The sequence below is a fragment of the Scylla paramamosain genome, chromosome 2, assembly GCF_035594125.1.
Source record: "Scylla paramamosain isolate STU-SP2022 chromosome 2, ASM3559412v1, whole genome shotgun sequence".
Taxonomy (NCBI): Eukaryota; Metazoa; Arthropoda; class Malacostraca; order Decapoda; family Portunidae; genus Scylla; species Scylla paramamosain.
In genome coordinates, this window is record NC_087152.1 from 41,031,343 (window position 1) to 41,054,316 (window position 22,974).

The 22,974-nt window shown below is 42.1% G+C and overlaps 1 protein-coding gene across 1 annotated transcript in view; it reads left to right on the forward strand.

Annotated features, from left to right (window-relative positions):
• LOC135107506 (putative neural-cadherin 2) overlaps window positions 1–22,974 on the forward strand; it is a 97,053-nt gene that overhangs the window by 16,953 nt on the left and 57,126 nt on the right. The window contains exons 4-5 of the mRNA XM_064017458.1: window positions 5,644–5,825; window positions 21,015–21,161. Coding sequence (XP_063873528.1) covers window positions 5,644–5,825; window positions 21,015–21,161 — 329 coding nt within the window. The remainder of the gene's footprint in view (window positions 1–5,643; window positions 5,826–21,014; window positions 21,162–22,974) is intronic.

Here is a 22,974-nt window from a genome sequence, read left to right on the forward strand (position 1 = left end):
TAAAGGAGATTGAAAATATTAGATAGGGTTGATTGGTGGAGAGAGGTAGACTTGCAGTGTACACTCTTATTTTCTTATGTTCTTCATTCTTGTGGCACGGAAATGAGAGCCGCGGTACATTGCCTTGACTTTACAAACTTAACTAAATGAATGACTATCAATCTCCAATAATTTGTTTTAAATCTATTTTGTAATGCCGAGAGTCTTTTCCTTACTATTGCTGCCCTTTTCATGAACTACGTTTTTTTTTTTTTTGTAACTCAGTTTCTTTTATCCATTTACAAATGTTATCAGGCAAATTCTTATTCATATTTACAAAAGCCGATTTCCCAAAAAACGAATTAAACACTCCTCTTTACTCAAGATTCTTAGTCACATTTCAAAAAGCGCTGAGTTGGTTCCTTCCTCCCGCACCACAAATTGCCATAAATTGTCATTCCGCCTTCCATTTCCATTTACTTTCCACAGCCAGTCACTTTCCACACCCACCAACAGATGGCCCTCTGAATCAGATATCTCGTGTGTTTCAGAAGCACTCACTTTGCAGCCTTAAAGATTGCATAGTATCCTTTCCTTTCTAACCATGTTGATGCTTGGGGCTCCGTCGATCCAGTGGTGATAAGCAGACTCACTCACCGGGTTCAGTGTTCTTTGACAGTACCAACAAGATCTCCCCTCCTGTTCCTGATGATTTTTGCTAGCGAGGGACTTGGGAGGACACAGCGAGATGGGCTCATAAGAGATAAACGAGGGCAAGAGATGGAGGCAGGGGAGGCAGGGGAGAAGTAGGTAGGTAGGTGAGTACAGTAGGACAGGGAGCCGCTTTGTGGATTTGTCATTAGGGGAAAGAGGGTGTCGGTGATGGTAGTGGTAGTGGTGGTGGTGGTGGTGGTGGAGGTGATGGTGGTGGTGGTGGTGGTAGTAGAAGATTAGGAGACGTTAGTGCTAAGAGGGAGCAGACGAAGGCAAGGAAGAAGAGGAGGAAGAGGAGGTGGGGAGGTGGGAACAGCAACATGTGAGGAGATAATTAGGAGAGAGAGAGCACAGATGGTTGGGATTTGGAGGGAGAGAGAGAGAGAGAGAGAGAGAGAGAGAGAGAGAGAGAGAGAGAGAGAGAAGGGGGGGGGTTGGAGCGTCACAGTGAGAGCTCTGTGGAAGTTAGAGTAAAAGACGAGGCAGAGGAACGTAGTAAATTTTAGAGTGGAGAGGATGACGGTGAGAGAAAGGACGGAAAAGACGTGTGTGTGTGTGTGTGTGTATGTGTATGTGTGTGTGTGTGTGTGTGTGAGTGTGTGGTCGAGAGAAGAGGGAGTAAGGCAAGGATTAGAGGGAGAAATGTGAGGCAGGAAGAGGCGCAGCAAAGATGAAATTAGGAAAGAATGAAGCTCCGGGAGATGGAGAGATGAAGGGATGAGGAGTAGACCGCGAGGCATCTGAAATTTTGAAGAAGTAGTTGGGTGTTTGAGATCAGAGCAAGGAGAGAGGAAGAGGGGAACAGATGAAGGACCATAGGTTGTTGGGTATTTTGAGAGAGAGAGAGAGAGAGAGAGAGAGAGAGAGAGAGAGAGAGAGAGAGAGAGAGAGAGAGAGAGAGAGAAGCTTGAAAGGGTGAAGGATCTGAAGATATATGCAGAGAAACGGGAACAGCAGGAGCAACAAGGGGCTTCGGTAATGTCCACACACACACACACACACACACACACACACGCGCGCGCGCGCGCGCGCGCGCGCCTGAGAGAATTTGGAAGGAATACGAAATAAGCAGCAATGTCTCACGCCCAGAGCCTCACTTGTGCTGCAAAATGTACGACTCATTTCGGATTTAAGTGAAAGTAGTTGACTTAAAGCCACAGAACTGTTTCAACCACGTGTTAGAAAAATATGTAAGAAAATAAGGAAGGGTGCAAAAGCCATTAGGCCTACACATGTCATTCCCTATATGAAATATGCCTACCAGCTTCCACCTATCACCCCCATCCATGAATGTGTGTAATCTTCTTTTAAAATTCTCTATTGGTTCGCCACTAACAAGCCATTACTCAGTTTATTCCTTTCATTCACAACTCTATTTTTCCATGCCACTCCAGAGTACTCCCTACGTCACTTCCTCCTTCAAGTTTGTTTGTCCCTTCTTCTTTCACCTTCCATAGCTTATGTTAAGTTACCGTACCTTTACATTCCTTCCCAGGCTGATCATCATACTTTTTTGTTAGTGAAGGAAGCCATCCTGGTAAAAAAATAAATAAATAATAATAATTTGCTTTCCTCCCTGACAACAAAAAAAAAAAAGAATGTTAAACGGACACGAGGATCCGAAACAGTAGAAAGCTCTAGAGTTTACCAGTGAAAGGGATGAAAGAGTGAAGAAGGCACTGGTAAACTCTTGCCTTACTGAGATGGACAGCATAAGAGGTGCGAGTACGTAGAGAGGAATGTGTAGTGAGGCCATTGGAGAGGAAAGAGGGGAGGAAGCAAGCAATTAGCAAAAACAGAAGAGCAGTAATTATGGAAATAACGATGCAAAATAACGAGAGATGCTTTCCCTTCCCTCTCTACTCTCACACCACATCACCACCACCACCACCACTATCATCACCATCACCATTTCAGTTCAGCATTGGTCGTGTGATTTACGTTCGTATCCCCCTCCCACTTGGTCCTGTTCTTAGGTATTGGGTGTAAACTACCAACCCAAATAGGGCACACAGAGCAGGGTTTCATTAGATACATTAGACAAAAATACGATAGTGCCAGACTACCTCTCTCTCTCTCTCTCTCTCTCTCTCTCTCTCTCTCTCTCTCTCTCTCTCTCTCTCTCTCTCTCTCTCTCTCTCTCTCTCTCTCTCTCTCTCTCACTTGCTATTCAGTCGCTCACCACCTCGCGAGCTTCCCTGCCTGAGTTTTGTTATTCTATTCCTTGACCATTCGGCGCTCAATAGTATTGCCTTTATTCCCGCCACCTGCTTCCTTGTGGCGTGATTCTGATAGCAAGTAGACAGGCAGGCACACAGATAGACAGACACACTGATAGACAGACAGATAGATGAACAGACAGAGAAAACAAATAAACAGACAGACAGACAAAGAGACAGACAGACACGGACAGAGCGATAGATGGACAAACGGACAGCCAGGTAGATAGATAAACAGGTTGAGTCAGTCAGTCAGTCAGACAGATAGACACAGACTGATAGATAAACAGACAGACAGACAGACAGACAAGTAGACAAACAGGCAGACACACAGACACACAGACATAAAGACAGACAGATGGACAGGTAAAACAGACAGACACACAGACGGACACACAGACACACACACACACACACACACAAACACACACACACACACACACACACACACAGACTGACAAACAGACAGACAGACAGACGTGTAAATAGGCCAGCCGTCTAAACAAGTCAGATATTACTTTTGTTCCTGATTTAGTTTACATTTTCTTCATTTCGTGTTTGTTTTCTATATAAAGTCATGTTGCTATATTTCTTATCTTCTCCTCCTTTACTTTTTTTTTTCCTCCTTATTCTACTTCTCCGTAATAGATAGAATATTTTTCCTGGTCTATTTTATTCTGTCTCCTTTCTCCTTTATCTTGTTATCAACGTTCTTTACTTTGGGTTATTTTCAGTTGATAATATTTTCAGTGCTAATGTTATTTCCAGCGTTTCATCTCTTCTTATTCTCTTCATTCTCCATTTCTTGAACAGCTATTCTTTATTTTGTTTCATCTTATTTTCCTCTTCTTTTTCCTTATCTTAGTGTTATCTCTTGTCTCGACTGCTGATGAATTTGCCATTTTTGTCATCCTTGTTTTATTTATTCCACGTCTCCCTGTCTAGTCTGATGCACTTCCCGATTCGTTTTAGTTTGTCTTCTTTTCCAATATCAATTTTCTTACATTAGGATTTAAAATACTGATCATTTTTCCACCATATCACCTCTCTCCTTATGTTATTTATTCTACGTCTCCCCCATCAGATATAAACGTTTTTCGTCTCCTCAAGTCTCCTTTAACTGACTGCCTTGGTTCCCCCTCTTGCTATCTTCTGTTATTTATATAGTTATTTCCCCCTCTGAACTTGCTATCTCCATATTTTCCCCTTCCCGTGGTTTGGCTGTATAAGACTTTCTATTTACTCTCATTCATATGCCGTCCACCTTACTAGTGAAAGAGTTAATCAGTATTTTTACTCTTTCATCCCTATCACTGATGCTCTCTGGGACTCTCCGCCTGTTTGTTTTCCTCCTTTCGATGACTTTAGCTCCTTTAAGAGAGGAGTGTTAGGACATCTCTGGAACTAAATTGGCGTTCATTTCTAGTTATTTTATCTATTTGACTTTTTTTTTCTTCAAGTGGGAAGCAAGTTAACTATGTCTCTCATCTCTGATTAACTAATTTTTGGATACGTATTAATAGCGGGTCTTTTCCTTTGTTCTTTTTTTTCTTTTGCCTTTGACCGACCTCTTGCATGCATAAGAAATTACTGTACATCTTTATTCATTTTTTGTTCGTTATCGTTTTATTGTCAGGTGCTTCAAGTCTTAATACGTAGATCTGATGAATAATCTTTTTTTTTTTCTTTTTCTTTATGTTATTCTATTTCATCTTCATCTTATAACTATCGCCACCACCACCACTACTACCACCACCACCACCATTATCACACACTTCTCTCCCCACATTCCTGCCACACCTTATCACATGGCTCTCCGCATCACTACCACACTTTCCCCACTCTTTCTCCACAACACCCTTACCACAACACCATCCCTCTCTGCACATGCCTGCCACACCTCATCTCCCTCTCTTCCACATCCCTACCTCGCCTCATCTCCTAACCACATTTCTATAACACTCTTCCTCCACTTTTCCACACTACTCCCTCACCACCCTTCCTTCACTTTCATGACACAGTTTATCTCGTTCTATCCACCCACCACCACCACCACTCCACATTCCTCTCTGTACACTCTCCTTCCAACACAATTTCCTCTCCACTCACTACCATCTTTCAACACCATTCCACATTTTCTCCCTCCACACTCCTACTTCCACATTTTTTTTTCTCTCTCTCTCTCTCTCTCTCTCTCTCTCTCTCTCTCTCTCTCTCTCTCTCTCTCTCTCTCCCCTTTCTAAAACAAGAAATAACGGGTTCAAGCTTGAAATTTTTAGGTTCAAGAAGGAAATAGGGAGGAATGTGTTCTCTAATAGAGTGGTAGATGAATGGAATAGACTAAGTTATCAGGATGTTAGTGCTGAGTCATTACGGAGCCTTAAAAGAAGATTAGACAAATTTATGGATGATAGGTGGAAAAAAGTTGTTATGTACGTTTCATATAGAGACTGCCACGTGTAGGCCTGATAGTTTCTTGCAACTTTCCCTATTTTCTTATAATGTTCTTCCACAGCCTTACCATCTCATCATCCTTTCTTCTCTCCACCCCTATCACCACAACCACCACCACCACCACCACCACCATCACCATTAAACATTTCTCCCTTCATTCCAACATTACTATTCCTCCCCTTCTTCACCACTCACCCTGGCAACGTCTCTATTTCCCTTACCATTCCCTTCCCTTACTCTCCACACCCCCTCACCACTCCTCTGTCTCCCCCACCAGGCACAGGGACGGTGGTGGTTCGTGTGACGGATCTGAACGACAACCGGCCTCGCCTGGAGCACCACGTGTGGGAGGCCGCAGTCAACGAGACCAGCGAGGAGGAGTTGCAGGACCTCGCCTCGCTCTCCCTCCTGCGCCTCTCACTCCTCGACCGAGACACCGACAACGACTTCCTCTATCGGGTCAGTCTGTGAGAGGGAAGTGAATAAGAGAGGGAGAATAACAGAGGGGGAGCAAAAGTGGGTTAGTCTGTGAGAGGGAGAGGAAGAAAGGGTCATTCTGTAAGAGAGAACTGAGAGGAGAGGACGAAAGTGTAAGTCACTGAAGGAAGTGAAAGAGGAAGAGTAAAAGAGGGAGGATAGGAAAGGAGAAGAGCGATGTTGTAAAGTAAGGAAGAGGAAGGAAGGAGGGATACAAGAAGGAATGGAGGAAGAGGGTAAGGAAGAAAAGAGATGCAAGGAAAGGTAAAGGAGGAATAGGAAAGATAGGGAGGAAAGGCGAGAAAAGAGAGATGCAGAGAAGAAAGTAAGGAAGAGATAGGAAGGAAGGAGAAAGTGAGGGAGTGAGAGAATAAGGAAAGAAAGAGAAACAAAGGAAATAGTGAAAGAACGAAGGAAGATAAGGAAAGAAAGAGAAATGAAAAAAAACGAAGGGATGAAGAAGAATAACAAGGCAAGGAGAGAGAGAAAAAAAAACAAGAAAGATAAAGAGTAAAGGGAAAGAAAAAACACGAAAAAGAGAGTAGATAGTATAGGAAAATAAAAGAATGTTTTAGACAAGAGAAAAGAAGACAAAAACACAAACTTGAAAGGCTTCCGTAGAAAGAAGACGAATTAGAGGAACAAGGAAGAGAAGGCTAAAAGGAGGGACGGACGGGAAGGCATTAGTGAGAGGCGGGAAGAAGACAGTGATGGGAGAGAGGAGAAAGGAGAGTGAAGGACGAACGGGAAGAAAGAAAATGGAAAAGAAATGTTAATGACGGATGCATTACAGAGAGAGAGAGAGAGAGAGAGAGAGAGAGAGAGAGAGAGAGAGAGAGAGAGAGAGAGAGAGAGAGAGACGAATGTAAGTGAAAAAAAAAAGGAAAATTGAATAACGAGTGCATTACAGAGGGAAAAAATTGAATAACGGATGCATTACAGAGAGAGAGAGAGAGAGAGAGAGAGAGAGAGAGAGAGAGAGAGAGAGAGAGAGGTATATTTTGATTGAATGAAATGGACATGACTTCACAGCATCAAAGGTCATAATTACGGACTCGATTACTCATCACAGAGGGAGGAGATAAAAAGGCATCAAGGGAAGCTAAGCTGACGAACTCTAAATAAACACAACTTTCATCCAGCACTCTCTCTGCCAGTGGCGTGGAGGAGGCGGGCTGGGAATTGCCGGGAAGTGAATTGCAGGCGGTCTGAGAGAGTAAGACGAAAGGATGTACTAGGAGTAGAGCGGAGAACTTATATATAGTCCTCAGATGCAGTAAATATAATTGGACAAGAAATAGATGTAAAAGAGATATAGGAATAAACTGGTAGAGTAAGAAGAAGGGGTGTGTTAGGAAGAATGGATTTACTACGATGAGAACAAAGAGCTTAAACAAAACCTTTAGTGTCAGTAATCAGGATAGGACAAGAAATAATGGGTTCAAGCTTAATTAAGTTAGATGTAAAGGAGAGACAGGAGGAGACTGAGATTGTATGAGGAAAGGATGTACCAGGAAGAAAACAATGATAGAGACTTACAATCCTCAATAATCAGGATAAGATAAGATATAAAAAGTTTAAAGTTAATAAAGTTAGATGCGAAAGAGAGACAGGAAGAAACCGAAAGATTATAAAAAAAAAAAAAAGTATGTGCTGAATACAAAACAGGGAACTTATACAAAATTCTTGATAATCAGGACAGGATAAGTTATCAGCAGACCTGTTGGCCCTTACTAGTGTTTTAAAAGCAACAGTGTGTAGTATAAAGTCACGCAAGATACAAAAAACAAAAGAATAAGAAAGGAAGATAAACACACACATTGAGTTCAGCCAAATTTTAAGCCTTGCAAATGAGAAAAATACTTGACAAAACGGTGGATGAGTAAAAACGAAAGAGGGAAAGGAAGGAAAAGAAAGGCAAACATTGAGAATAGACAAATTTTAACCCTTGCAAACGAGAAAATATTTGAGACAACGGTGGTGAATCATACCAAAGAGCGTGTTTATGTTTGCTTAGCCATCAGGAGACCACAGCAATATATTAGATAAGGGTGGAGGTAACTGGAGGAGAGAGCTTTTAATGCACGTAATGTACTTCACAAAATTAGTTTGTTAAGTGAAAAGCGAAACTTGTGAGGATCCGTCAAGTGAGCAATTTGAGTAAGTGCTAATTGAATTGCTGCAGAAGCGTTCAGTCGTGAGGAAGTACAGGATACTGAAAAGTTATCCACATAACGAGTGTACGTTCAGCATATGATGGTGAATTGCTGGTTATATAAATAATACCTTGGACAAATATGGCAACATTGAAAACATTGATTGATTCTAGTTGATGGATTTAAAGTGTCACAACAACACATGCTCTCATAGAAGTACAGCAACATGCTAAACTCACTTATATTGTATTTTGTATTTCTATAAGGGCATGAGAACATAGTGAAGTAAGGGTTGGTGCAAGAAGCCATCAGGCCTGCACGTGGCAATCCCAGTACAAAGCACACCTACCTCTTTCCACCTGTCATCCCCATCCATAACTTCGTCTAGTGTTCTTTTAAAGGCTCCCTATTGACTCGGCACTGACAGCTTTAATACTGGGTCTATTTCATTCATCTATCATTCTATTTGAGAACCGTCTCTTTCTTATGTATTTTTAAATTCAACCTTATCAAGCTTGAACCTATTATTTCACCTTTATTTCATGTTCTAATAAAAGCATAAGAACATAAAAATAAAAAAAAAAAGGGAAACTGCAAGAATCCATCAGGCTTACACGTGACAATCCCTGTATAAAACACACGTGCCTATTTTCACCTGTCATCCCCATTCAGAAATGTGTCGAGGTTTCACGCGGTTAGGTTGCCAAAGTAAGATGATGCAACTTTCAGCTCCCGTGACTGCAACTTAAGCTAACATAAGAATGTAAGTAAATAAGGGAAGCTGCAGGAAGTCATCAAATCAACACGTGGTGGTCCCTGTAGTTATAATATAAGTCTATCGTATAAGTAGTGATTACATTACCTCATTCCAGCCTCGATCCCTGACGAAACAGAAAGAATATTGTGGTCATAAAACATGTCACTCGCACAGGAAGCAAAGCAAACAGTACCCCACCTTGGTCCTTCAGTATCAACTTAAGACACTTCTCGTAATTCTGGATATTCGTTTTGGACAATTTCTTTTTGGGGACTGGCATCTCTGGCAGCGCTTTTCTTAGAATCTTTGTTGCTCATAACCAGAACCACTTGTACATAGAAAACAAATAAGTAAAGTAAGAAAAACGTATCTATTACAAGTTATCTCTAAGGAAGACCAAACGATTAGCGACCTCCAAAATGCCTACGACTTAAATGGTTTCAAAATAGGAATATCAAGACACCTCAAAAACTATATTGAGTGACTCTCCCAGTTCAGCTCCTGGTTCTTTATTTTTTATTTATTTTTTTATTTATTTTTTTTTTGGGGGGGGAAGGGGAGAAGCGACACTGATAGCAAGTTTTTTTTTATTCCTTTTTGTTCTCTTGGGTAGTCTCCCTGACATATATACAAAGAAAATATACCAGACATTCTATTGGTGAAGTGAATGCCTCACTGCCAAGTAATCGAGAGAAGCTTCAGGGAACAAGCAAGAAAAAAATAAATACTAACTCTATACAAACTTTCAAAGAGTGTCAATTAAGTGGCTCTTGTTTTTCCCCTCATATATATTCTGTAGCCTTTTCTCAGACTCCCTTTCATGAAAAATAAGTCTTTAATCAGCTTGCATATCACTATTCAGACAGCTAGAGTTATGGTCTTTTTAATTAAAGGGTTTTGAATGTTCATTACTAAAGAGAAGGGTACTTAATAGTTAGTTGCCTTCTAAAAGAAATGAAACCATCTTTATACATTACAAGGTATATTCATTCGTCCACTTAAGCAAGAACAGGATGGGTCAACGAGCGTGGCGCCCCAGCGTGACCAAAACGCGTACTGTCACACTCTTTATTTTTTTTCATTACGACTACTTTCAAAGACCACAGAGTTAATTAGCCAGGTTTGTCTTGGTGATAACGTAGAAATGAAAGTAGTGGGATGCGGCGTAGATGCGTTTCAAAATACGGTTCCGAGACCTGATATCAATAAACAAGGTCCGCACACGCCAGCCAGTCTCGTCCCAAGGGGGTGTATCTGTGATGTCGTCAGGGTACTCTTGTTAATTGCTCCTTAAAAGGGCTCTCAGGAGTTGCTTCCGGAAAGAACTTAAGGAAATTGCAGAATCCATGAAGTCAGAGTCAAGTTTCAGTTAATCTAGTAGACAATCATGAAGTAATCTATTTTCTTTAGCCATCCTTTAACCAGCGTTTCCCTTCGTCGCTTGGATTTTTCTAGTTCTGCTGCCTCCTCTCTCTCTCTCTCTCTCTCTCTCTCTCTCTCTCTCTCTCTCTCTCTCTCTCTCTCTCTCTCTCTCTCTCTCTCAAACAGAGAAATAAAAGTGTTGGGTTTACAGTTGTTTATATTTATTGCTCATCAATATATTCATTACATTTGTTTACTGTAATGAGTCAGTTCAAACAGAAATAATGGATGAAAATTTTTGTTACTTCATTCACAATAATAATAATAATAGTAATGATAATAATAATAATAACAATAATAATAATAATAATAATAATAATAATAATAATAATAATAATAATGATAATTGTGTCCATATACTGATGAAATTATATCATTTATTATTCTCTCTCTCTCTCTCTCTCTCTCTCTCTCTCTCTCTCTCTCTCTCTCTCTCTCTCTCTCCGGTAACGTCAGTTCTAGTCTGTTCCGGTAATGCGAGGCAGAGAGACAGCACGGCGCCCTCCCGGTATTGTCAGAACCAGTTAGTCCACCACATCAATCTTTACTCCTTCCAGTTTCGAAAAAAAAAAAAATGCTTCCTTTTCCGCTTGACTGCGTTGTTTTCCTGTTCCGGGGTTTCCCGCGAATCAGGGATTGGTACCATGTTCGCGTCCCCTCCAGTTGTTTCTGTTCCTTACATTTTCTTCTGTGTCTCCATTCCTCTGCAGTTCTTGAGCAATTCCATCCTCACATCTCATTCTATCTCCCCTTCGATCTTCTTCCCTCAACTGGTTTGCTCCAGGCTCTTTTAATCGGTTTCTGGTCTTCTCTTCTGCTGACTAACACCACACGTGCATGGCCCATATTCTTAAACACTTCTTTCCACTTCTCCACTACACTCAAAAGGCTCTAGATGAGTTTTTAAGCGTGTTTTTTAATGTCCTAGTGACAGATTAACAAGTTTTCTATATTATTAACTCGAGAAACATTCTTCAGAAGCCAGCTAATTATCTCTTTAGCCTTTGAAAATTGTCGTGGTGAGAGAGCAAAGCATTTCAAAATACGAGCCTATTCCTCACAGTTCCTCGCATTATTTCTGCTGTTCACCCTCTCAGTGGTGTTAAAAGCGCACTTCCTCATCTAGTTATCAAGGTCTCCCCGTCGTGTGCGTCCCCTCCGGTCCTGGTATCAACGCTCGCTACCCCTGTACTCAGTCCATCGGTTCAGTTTTCATCCTAGTTCCGTTGTTTATTCGTTACTTGGGTAGGTGCCTTGTAGATGAACCGTTGCTGACTCGGTACTTGCTCGTAAGTTGCGCTAGTTATCCTCGGCTCTCGGTTCGTCGGTTTTCACTAGTGTTTCACGGTACTCGGTCCATCGGTTCGTTGTGTTTCACGATACTTGGTCCGTCAGTTCGTCGTTTTTCACGGTATTCGGTCCATCGGTTCGTCGTGTTTCACGGTACTCGGTCCATCGGTTAGTCGTGTTTCACGATACTCGTTCCATCGGTTCGTCGTGTTTCACGGTACTCGGTCCATCGGTTCGTCGTGTTTCACGGTACTCGGTCCATCGGTGCGTCGTGTTTCACGGTACTCGGTCCATCGGTTCGTCGTGTTTCACGGTACTCAGTCCATCGGTTCGTCGTGTTTCACGGTATTCGGTTCACGATACTCAGTCCACGGTAGTCGATCCGTTGGTTCGTCGTGTTTCACGGTACTCGATTCACGATACTCGGTCCACGGTACTCGGTCCGTTGGTTCGTCGTGTTTCACGGTACTCGGTTCACGATACCCGGTCCACGGTACTCGGTCCGTCGGTTCGTCGTGTTTCACGTTACTCGGTCCGTTGGTTCGTCGTGTTTCACGGTACTCGGTTCACGGTACTTGGTCCGTCGATTCGTCGTGTTTCACTTGTGTTCCACGGTACTTGCTCCATCGGTTCGTTGTGTGTAGCTTGTTATTCTCGGTAATTGGTCAATTGGTACAGTTTTCTTCGTAAGTTTCGCTATAGTTTCTCAGTACTCGGTGCGCCGGTTCGTTGTAAGTATTGCTCGTTCGGCCCATCGTAACTTAATTCGTAAACTCCGTTCGTTATCCTCAGCAGCCAGTCCATCCTACAGCATTCCCAAGTTTCCATACCATTCAATCAGTAGAGTGACGTGTGGAGGCCTCAGTACCCCCAGCCCACGTCCTCCACCTCGGGGATGTAAGGCTCCAGTATTGCGCCCACGGTGAACAGAAGCGCCTGGGCCACCAACGCACGCCAGGCATACCTCTTGACGGTTTGATAGAGGTCATGCCAGCGTGAGGTACCGGGAGGGCGTGCATTCTGTCTCTCCTTTGTGCCTCGCCGCCTCTGATCACCCAACAGATTTGTATCCAAGGGTGCGTCTTCACTTTCATCCTCCCACTCATTATTCATATCCTCCCACTCACCACTCACATTTTCCCACTCGCTACTCTCAGCCTCCTATTCATTACTCTCACTATCCCACTCATTACTCACATCTTTCCACTCACCACTCACATCTTCCCACTCGCTACTCTCAGGCTCCCACTCATCACTCTCAGTCTCCCACTCATTACTCTCAACCTCCCAGTCACCACTTTCTTTCAACTTTTCACTCTCATCACTTTCTTTCTTCACTCTGTCTTCTCTCAAGTCTTCATTCTCATCCTTACACTCATCACTTTCTTTCTTCACCCTGTCTTTTTTTAAGCTTTCACTCTCATCTTCACATTCACTTTTGTCTACACTGATTTTAATGTCTTCAGTTTTTTGCTGCACTTCCGTCTTGTTATCCTGGATTACAATGGCATTTCCTGCTTCATTACTTTCATTACACACAGAACTGTCCCCTGCAGCCTGAGGAGAGCTGGTGAGGGAGGCGGGGACTGTTGCAGGCAAAACATTCTCTCTAGTTAATTCTTCATCCCCCTCAGCCTTGTAGAACTCCTTAGGTTGCTGTAATTCCTTTACTTTAATGTTCAGCTCAAAAGTCAGTGGATGAAAAGAAGACATGTCCAAACTAATGTGGATTTTGCCAAACTTGCGGTGCTCCTTCAAACACTGGATGAGGTGTCGGGCATCTATCGCCTTCTTCCTCATCGTCCCCATGTCTCTCTTGACTTTCATCTTGACAAAACAGTCTGTCTTCAGTTCTTGAATTTTCTTTAAATCAACGTGCATGCAGCATACAGGATATCCGTAAGTCCCGTCACCAAGCTTCTCCCGGCGTGCAGGGTCAAGATAGATGGTCATAATGGGGTAAACAAATTTCTTGGCGTAGCACAGCCAGGACTTGATCATTTCGGCTTGTAGAATGATTTCAGTCACTCTTATAGATTTAGGAACCTGCACTGAGCAAGAAATTTTCTCTTTGAGCGCCAGAGCATTGGGGAATTGCTCGTTGGCTTCCTGCGCTCCCTTTGTTTTCAGTTTAAGCTCAAAACCCAATGGATGAAATGAAGACACGTCCAAATTGATGTGGATTCTGCCAAACTCGTGGTGCTCCTTCAAACACTGGATGAGGTGACGGGCATCAACAGCTTTCTTCCTCATAGTTCCCATGCCTCTCTTGACTTTCATCTTCACGAAACAATCTACCTTCAGTTCTTGAATTTTCTTTAGATTTACATGCATGCAGCAGACGGGATATGCATAAGCCCCAACAGGAAGCTTCTCCCGCCGCACAGGGTCGAGGTAGATGGTCAAAATAGGGTAGACGAATCGCTTGGCATAGCACAGCCAGGACTTGGTCACCTCAGCCTGCAGGATGATGTCAGTCACCCTGATGGTTGCCGGCACACGCACCGAGCAAGAAAGTTTCTCCTTGAGACTCATGTTTGTGTATTTTACCTGAACTATATTTTCGTCAGTAGGTCTACACCCCCCAATACTTGCATTTTGGAAGAAAATAGTGCCTTTCTTTAAGCTTGGAGTTAGTTGTCAGAATGCGAAAGTAGCTAATCACCGTCTTCCTCAAGCTCTTGGAGTGTTTGAAGGCCAGCGATTGGTGGAGGTTGTGCACCCCGGCGAGGTGACTGATTGCTGGTGTGTGTGTGTGTGTGTGTGTGTGTGTGTGTGTGTGTGTGTGTGTGTGTGTGTGTGTGTGTGTGTGTGTGTGTCCATAACCTCTTTGCATATAAAAACACTTTCATATCTCTCTCTCTCTCTCTCTCTCTCTCTCTCTCTCTCTCTCTCTCTCTCTCTCTCTCTCTCTCTCTCTCTCTCTCTCTCTCTCTCTCTCTCTCTCTCTCTGCATGTAAAACCACACTCATATTTCCGCTTACAGACTCTCTCTCTCTCTCTCTCTCTCTCTCTCTCTCTCTCTCTCTCTCTCTCTCTCTCTCTCTCTCTCTCTCTCTCTCTCTCTCTCTCTCTCTCTCTCTCTCTCTCTCTCTCAGGTTATCAGATATAGTGGTAGAGAAATGTTCAGCAGGTTGGTAATCGTGTTCGAATAAGGTTCCGCCTGTTTGATTCACGAAGCGATACTGCGGCAGCTCAAATCCTATTGCTTCATTTTCAAGTGCTGCTCGCTTGATTCTTGCAGGTGCAGCTAAACTAAACACACGCAGGAATACAACATGAGTAGTCTGTTATCAATAGATCCGTCCTTGGTGTCAGTTTGCGTCGCGTTCAGTGTGTCACGATACTTTTTTGAGTGTGTACATGAGACGAGAGTATATTCATGATGCCACGGATACACCCCCTTGGGACGAGACTGGCTGACGAGCAGACCTTTGCTTGAGAGATGTGAGGCAAGTCGTCAGGTTGAGGAAAGTGACCACAAAGACAGGGCCGCGGGGCGCAGGCTCCTCGCTATGAGTGACGGATTTGTACCTGTCAATTCCATGCGACGAGAGATCCGGTCATAACTTGCCTCCGCTCCCAGCGCACGACCAAATCCGCTTTGAGATGTCAGCTTTTGAGATGTCAGTTTTAACAAGTTGGTCTAGTCGCTGCAACGATATGCTTGACCGTTTTTTATTTATTTATTTATTTATTTATTTACTTATTTACTCATTTATTTATTCATCTACTTATCTATTGGTTTTCCTTTTCTTATTATTTACTTTTTTTTTCCTGTACGCAAGTTTTAGGAAGTTGATTGGTCACTACTACGATATACTTCGCCGTTTTTTTTGTATATATTTATCTATTTATGTATTTGTTTTTCTTTTCTCTTTTTCTTTTACTCTGCAATCCTTTCTCGTGCTCACTGGTCTACGTAATCCCATCTTGCTTAAAATCTCATGTTTTTTTTTTTTTTTTTTTTTTCCTTTTTTTTATGGATAAGGATGATAGGATAGCAGGTGGAAATAAGTAGGCGTGTTTTATACAGGGACTGCCATGTGTTGGCCTGATGGCTTCTTGCAGCTTCTCATATTTTCTTACAATTTTATATTCTTTAAATCGTACTTCACATTGTTATTGTACTGTTATTAATACCCTCATTTATATACAAGATACCACATTTATTTTTTGTACGGTAAAAGAGGAGAAAGGGAGGATTCACTAAAGGCAGGAAAAGAAACACAGGTAAAAGGAGAAAACAGAGAAAGCAAGGATGCAGTGGAGAAGAGAGGATAGGGAAGGGAGAGAAAGAAAGAGGCGTTGGGGAAATAAGGGAAGGAAACCTGAAGGAAAGGAGAGAGAGAGAGATGGAGGGAGGGAGGGAGGAAGGGAAGGAGGGAGGAAGAGAAGAAAACGTCTGAAAAGTGTTGGTTTCCTTCAGAGAGAGAGAGAGAGAGAGAGAGAGAGAGAGAGAGAGAGAGAGAGAGAGAGAGAGAGAGAGAGAGAGAAGCTTTGATCGGAGGGAGAGGAGAGAAAGAGAGAGAGAGAGAGAGAGAGAGAGAGAGAGAGAGAGAGAGAGAGAGAGAGAGAGAGAGAGAGAGATACATTGTCGGATTAAGGGAGAGAGGCGAGGCGGTGGAAGAAGAAAGAGAGGGAGAAGAATCACGAGACGGAGACAGAGAGAGAGAGAGAGAGAGAGAGAGAGAGAGAGAGAGAGAGAGAGAGAGAGAGAGAGAGAGAGAGAGAGAGAATTAGCAGATAAGGGAAGAGTAATGAATCATCAGAATTTCAGGAGTTCCGACATCCGTCATTTAATATTCTCTTCATTACGTCATTATGAATTGATCACGGAGGAGAACTGACGCAGCGCAGAATTAATATCGCAGGAAAGGAAAAGAAAGAAAACACACACACAATATTTTCTAGGTCAAATACAATAACAAACCTACGATGATAAAAAAGAAAGGGACTTCAACATTTTGGATATTGCAGAATAAGAAAAGAACAAAAATGAAAAGACGATAATTTGTTCGGTATGATTTATATTCTCTTGGTCAAGTGAAATGCATACTTACGATAATAAAAAAAAGTGTCAGTGTATTACTTATCTGAGAATTAATAAAAAAAAAAGAAAAGAAAAGTTATCATGTAATACAAAAAAGTTTCAACGTTATAAATATCGCAGAAAGAAAATACTATAACCAGTTGCCCTGTACGATATATTATTTTCCCCCGTCAAATGAGTTGCCAAACATATGATAGTGTGTGAACCCATTATTTCTTATCCTATCCTGATTACTGACCCTGAGAATTATGCTTCTGTCAACCTTGTTATTCAAAGATCTCTATCAGATCCTTTCTTAACCTACATCTGTGTGTGTGTGTGTGTGTGTGTGTGTGTGTGTGTGTGTGTGTGTGTGTGTCTGCCGCCGCGCGCGTGCGCTTGCGTGCGTGCGCGCGTGCGCCCCATGAGACTGGGAATGGCCTACGCCACACCCTGCGGGCCAAACAAAGGGAGATATATGAAAAAAAATATATATAAAAATGAAAAAAAAATGTTTTCAATTACTGTGTTCGACAATTTCGGATTCTGTACAGTTTTCGGCTGGAAAAATGAACAGAGAGGAAGTGGAGTTACTGTGTTCTGCAAATCACACTTCCTTCCAAAACTGAAAGCTATGTTTCTACTATATGTATTTTTTTTTTCTCGTGTATCAAATATAAATACTAGTTTCTGAAGATTCAACATATTGATTTTGATGTACGACAACTTGTAAAAGACACGGCATTAAATATTAAGTTGGTACAGACGATCCCAAGTTTTTTTTTTCTCTCTCTCTCTCTCTTTTATTAATTCATTTAATGTGAGATGAGGTTTGGCCAAGGGCAACAACAAAAAGAAAAAAAAAAAAGCCTTATGAGGGTGGCAGTCTCTGAACAGTTTAAAAATGATAGTACAGAGTTTAAAAAGCGTCTTGAAAACTAGAAACAGTATTTTTTTTTTCTTTTTTTTTTTACCATAACCATTAAAGTTTTTCAAATAAAAAAGAATCCTGACCTATATAAGCAAAGAAATAAATTACCATGAGGCACAAGTTTTCTCTCCTTTATCGTGTGTCTTGTGTCCTTCATAAAGTCACTGTATGTACTACTGATAAAACTCTAACTTGGTATGAACTTGAGTGGTGAAAAACTGAAAACTGTGTCAGTTTTTATTTTACTTGAGGATTATCACTTTTCTGTGCTGCCAAAATAGGTCACCAGTTTTCTGCTGTTGTTGTTGTTGTTGTTGTTGTTGTTGTTAGTGTTGTTGTTGTCGTTGTTTTCATGCATTTTTCATACTAGGTTAGAGTTTTTCCAGTAGTACATCAGATTCTCACAATTCTAGAAGAAAAATCATCCAAACGCTAGTAATAGAGTGATTTGGGTATTTATCAGTTAATCAATTTTGAGACCATGGGAATTAGGGAAAAAACATGAATGGGATGCAACTCAGGAGCTCCCCCCCCCCACTAGTAAAAAAATAAATAAATAAGTAAAAAAATACGAGTGCTGATAATGCACTAACTTTTTTATTAGCCTTCAAAAACTCATTGTACATCAGTTTTTTCGTAATTTCTCTGATATTTAGAAGAGAAAAAATATCTAAGCGTTACTAATAAGGTCATTTTAACATTTATCAGTGAATCAATGTCGACATTACAGGATTAAAAAAAAGTAAAAAAGGAACTAATTGGAGGTGATTCAGAGCTCTTTATACTTCATTAAAAATATATTAAAAAAAAGAACGCCAGTGATACATGAACATGCATACAAGTATATTCATTTGTTTTGTACGTTCATTAATGTTTAGCAATTGATGGATTACGCAAAAAAAAAAGTAATACACGAACATACAGCTTCATCTCTCTCTCTCTCTCTCTCACTCTCTCTCTCTCTCTCTCTCTCTCTCTCTCTCTCTCTCTCTCTCTCTCTCTCTCTCTCTCTCTCTCTTTACGAAAATCCATGTTTAGCAATTGCTGGATTACGCAAAAGAACATTAATGAGGTCGGGGTTTCGCGTTCACTCAGTGGTACCATAACATATCTGACCCACTTTTACCCAGCATGCATGTCTGACCCACTTTTTACCCACAATACTCATGTCGTTTTGTTTTGTTTTGTGTTCACAGGCCACAAGTATAACATTGCCTCAACTGTAATGAAAGGAGGATTAATTATGCTTCTCATCAGCCGCGCTTATAAGCTGTGCTCTCTGTAGCGTCACCTTGTTATGTCCACGCCGACGATGTGATATTAGTAATAGTAGTGGTGGTGGTGGTGGTGGTGGTGGTAGTAGTAGTAGTAGTAGTAGTAGTAGTAGTAGTAGTAGTAGTAGTAGTAGTAGTAGTAGTAGTAGTAGAAGCAGTACTACAAGGTGTGCTACTTGTAGTATTCATTATTTTTTTAGTAATAGTTATAGCATACAGAAGTAGTCGTAGTAGTAGTAGTAATAGTAGTAGTAGTAGTAGTAGTAGTAGTAGTAGTAGAAGTAGTAGTAGTAGGCAATCCAGTAGTTATAGGAATAGTCAAATAGTAAAAAGAGCAAAAGTAAAAATAGTAAAATGAATAGTTAAATTAATAATATATATTACAGTATATACTAGTAGTAATAATAGTAATAGCTGTGTTAGTACTCGTACGTGATAGTGGCATGAGTAGTAATATTAATAATAGTCGAGTAGTTGTAGAAATAGTTGTTTTAGCAAGAGTAATATAGTAGCAGTAGTAGCAGCAGCAGAAATAGTGGGAACAGTATTAGTAGCAGTGGTAAATAAAAATGCCAACAGATATTTATTTACGAGGCAGAGAGTGAGAGTGTGAGTGAGAGGGAGTTAGTTTCCCAGCACGGCACAGGCAGCGGTGACCAATAGTAGTAGCAGTACCAGAGGCAGAACCAGCAGCAGCAGCAGCAGCAGTGGTGGTGGTGGTGGTGGTGGGCTGCCAGACGTACAAAGCCTCTGATTGCTAAATAACTGATTGAGCTTGTTTGCCAAAATACACATAGATGCATTTTTTCACCGAGGATGACAGATAAAGTTTTCAATAAGTGCTGATTTCCAATATGTGACTCAATTTGTCCCTCACTTGTTTAACTTTACAGAGCGAGAGAGAAAGAGAGAGACAGAGAGAGATAGATAGACTGGTTTTATTGGCTTGATTTATTTTTCTCTCTATTTCTGTTTTGGATTATTTATCGTTTTGTTGGTAAGGGAGGAAGAGAGGGGGGAGGAGGAGGAGGAGGAGGAGGTACTGGTGACGGTAAATGAATATGGAAGTGAATATTTTTTTTTTAGATTCTCTCTCTCTCTCTCTCTCTCTCTCTCTCTCTCTCTCTCTCTCTCTCTCTCTCTCTCTCTCTCTCTCTCTCTCTTCCCGTGTAGTATCTTGTTTCATCCAGTTTTATCACGGCTATATATTTAACATAAATCCGCGTTTGCCTCCCTTCATTTCCTCCTCCCTTCTTGCTTTTCCTCCTAAACATTTTCCCTCCATCTCTTCTTTTTCCATAAACCTTCATATTTTCATGTCTTCTTTTTTCTTTTCTCTCTCACTCCGTCGCTCATGAAATACCTTTTCCCCCAACTTTCTATATTTAAACCCGTTCCTCTCTCTCTCTCTCTCTCTCTCTCTCTCTCTCTCTCTCTCTCTCTCTCTCTCTCTCTCTCTCTCTCTCTCTCTCTCTCTCTCTCTCTCTCTCTCTCTCATCCCTTCCCTCCTCTCCCTCCTTCCCTTCCTCATTCTTTCCTCTTCTCTTCCTTCATCACGCCCCTTCCTGCTGCTGTCCATCTATTCCTTCCTCCTCGTCCTCCTCCTCTTCCTCCTCCCTTCCCTCTCTCATCCCCTCCTCTTCATCATACGTTTCCTTTCTCCTCACTCTTTCTCTCTCCTCATTCTCTCTCTCTCATCCAACATTCACCTTCATCATCTTTCCTCATTTCCTTCCATTACATAATCCATCATTTTCTCCTCTCTTGCCATACTTCCACGTCTCTTGGCTCTGCATTCCTCCCTCCTTCCTCTCTTACCTTGTCTCTGCTTTTCTCTCCCTTAGTTCTCCCTCCTTTCCTCCCTTCTTGTCTTCTCTCTGCTTCTTCTTCTTCTTTTCCTTCCTCCTTTCTTTCTTGGCTTCTCCCTTGCTTCGATCTACTTATCCGTTCCTCCTGCCTCCTCTCCCTATTTCTGTATATCTCCCTTCCTTAACGCCTGCTTCGTGGGTCCTCTCCCTAACCTGATCTCTATTTCTCCTTTTTTTAATGCCTTCTCCCTACCATTTCTTCCTTACCTGCTCCCTTCTCCCCTCTATCTCCCTGCCTTCTCTCCTCTTCTCCTTACGTCTCCATTCCTTCCCCCTTCCCTCCTACCTTCTCTCCGCCCTCTCTGCCTTACCTGTCTATTCTTACCTCTCCATTCCTCCCTTCCATTTCCTTCCTACCTTATTTGCATCTCCTAAACCTCTATTCCTCTCTTCTTGTCCCTAACCTAACCTTTTTCCCCCTCTCTCTCTCTCCTTCCCCAGGTGGTGGAGGGCAGCGGATGGGGGTGGCAGCTGTTCGGAGTGAGGACGGAGGAGGCGGAGGGCCACGTGTTCCCCCTGGCGCCCCTTGACTATGAGGACCCCAGGCACGCGGCAGGCTTCTCCTTCCTCGTGCAGGTGACCGATAGGGTAAGTATACGAAGGATTATTAGGGTAAGACAAACAGCAACAGACTTTTAGATTCTTGCAAGGCTGATAGATAGACAGGGCAGTACAGCAGTAGAGGGAAGGGAAGTAGGAAGAGTTGGAGGAGCAGAAGCAGGAGTAGGAGAAAAGTAGGAAGAAGAGGAGGAGCAGGAGGAGGAGAAAGAAGAGGAGTACTTTAGGTGTTCGCGATGGAAGATTAGTGGTAGTGTCTCTCTCTCTCTCTCTCTCTCTCTCTCTCTCTCTCTCTCTCTCTCTCTCTCTCTCTCTCTCTCTCTCTCTCTCTCTCTCTCTCTCTCTCACACCCTACCTCGCCTCCCTCCTCCCTCCCTCACTATCTCCCTACTATACTCCTTCCCCATTCTCCTTATCCCTCCCCCCCACACACACACCCATTCCTCCCCCCCCCTCTCTGTAAACTGCACCGCGAGTTATTGAAAACTTTATTGGATTCAATCGAAATAACTTGTGGATTTGAGTCTGGGTGGGAATGTGGTGAGGTTCTCCCATTTTTGCTATTTTCTCGTCATTGGACCAAATTGTATCCTTCTCTCCGCCTCCGCCTCCTTTTAATGAGGTAGAAGTTAATTGCAGTGGTTCCTGCGCGGCGCCGAGACTCTCAGCTTGGGGACTTCTTCTTCCTCTTCTTCCTTCAACTTGCACGAGTATATTCCTGTTTTCTTTCTTGTATTAGAATCGTTGATGGTGATGGTGGTGATGGTGGTGGTGGTGGTGTGGGGAGTAGGGAGGTAGATGGGATTGGATGCAAGAGAGAGAGAGAGAGAGAGAGAGAGAGAGAGAGAGAGAATGGAGGAAAGACGGAAGAGGAAGAGAGTAATAAAGACAAATGAAAGTGAGGAAAACGAGAGAGAGAGAGAGAGAGAGAGAGAGAGAGAGTGTGTGTGTGTGTGTGTGTGTGTGTGTGTGTGTGTGTGTGTGTGTGTGTGTGTGTGTGTGTGTGTGTGTGTGTGTGGGTGGATGTGTGGGTGTGCTGCCGTTGCCATATTGAGACAAAAGATGTGAGGAAAAAATAAAATAATTCCCAGAAAATCTTGGTGTGAAGAAAAATACATTTACTTGGTGAAAAACGAGCTAGAGGCGGAAAAATATATATAAAAATTGCCCACACACACACACACACACACACACACACACACACACACACACACACACACACACACACACACACACACACACACACACACACACACACACTCACACGGATACAAATCAAAATAAATAGTACACGTTCATGTTTTTCACTCCACTTTCATCACATTTAATTCACTTGTAGACCTTTTCTCGATTTATTTGTTTACTTTTTTATTTATTTATTTGTTTTTAGTATTGAAGTGTACCTGACCGGAAAGTAATGGCGATGTAGAGAGGAAGGGAAAACATGTCATGGTAATTAATTTCAGTGACTGTACGTACCTTTTTTTTTCCTGTGTTTTTTTTTTCCCCTTTTCCTTTTTTCTCCACTTGGTTTCGTGTGAATAGAAGAGGATACATAAGAAGAGCAGATACCAGAATACCTACTGGTCTGTAATGAGGATGTTTGTTAATCTATTTACTACGTTAGGTTAGGTTAGGTTAGCTTAGGTTATGTTAGGTTAAGTTAAGTTTAGGTCTGTGGTTTCGTGTGAATAGGAGAGGATACTCATGAAGAACAGATTTCAGAATACCTACTGGTCTGTAACGAGGACGTCTGTTAATCTATTTACTACTACTAGTGTGGAATAACAGGATAGATACGAAACAAGGCTCTCTCCCCGCCCACCTCACACAACCAGAAGAC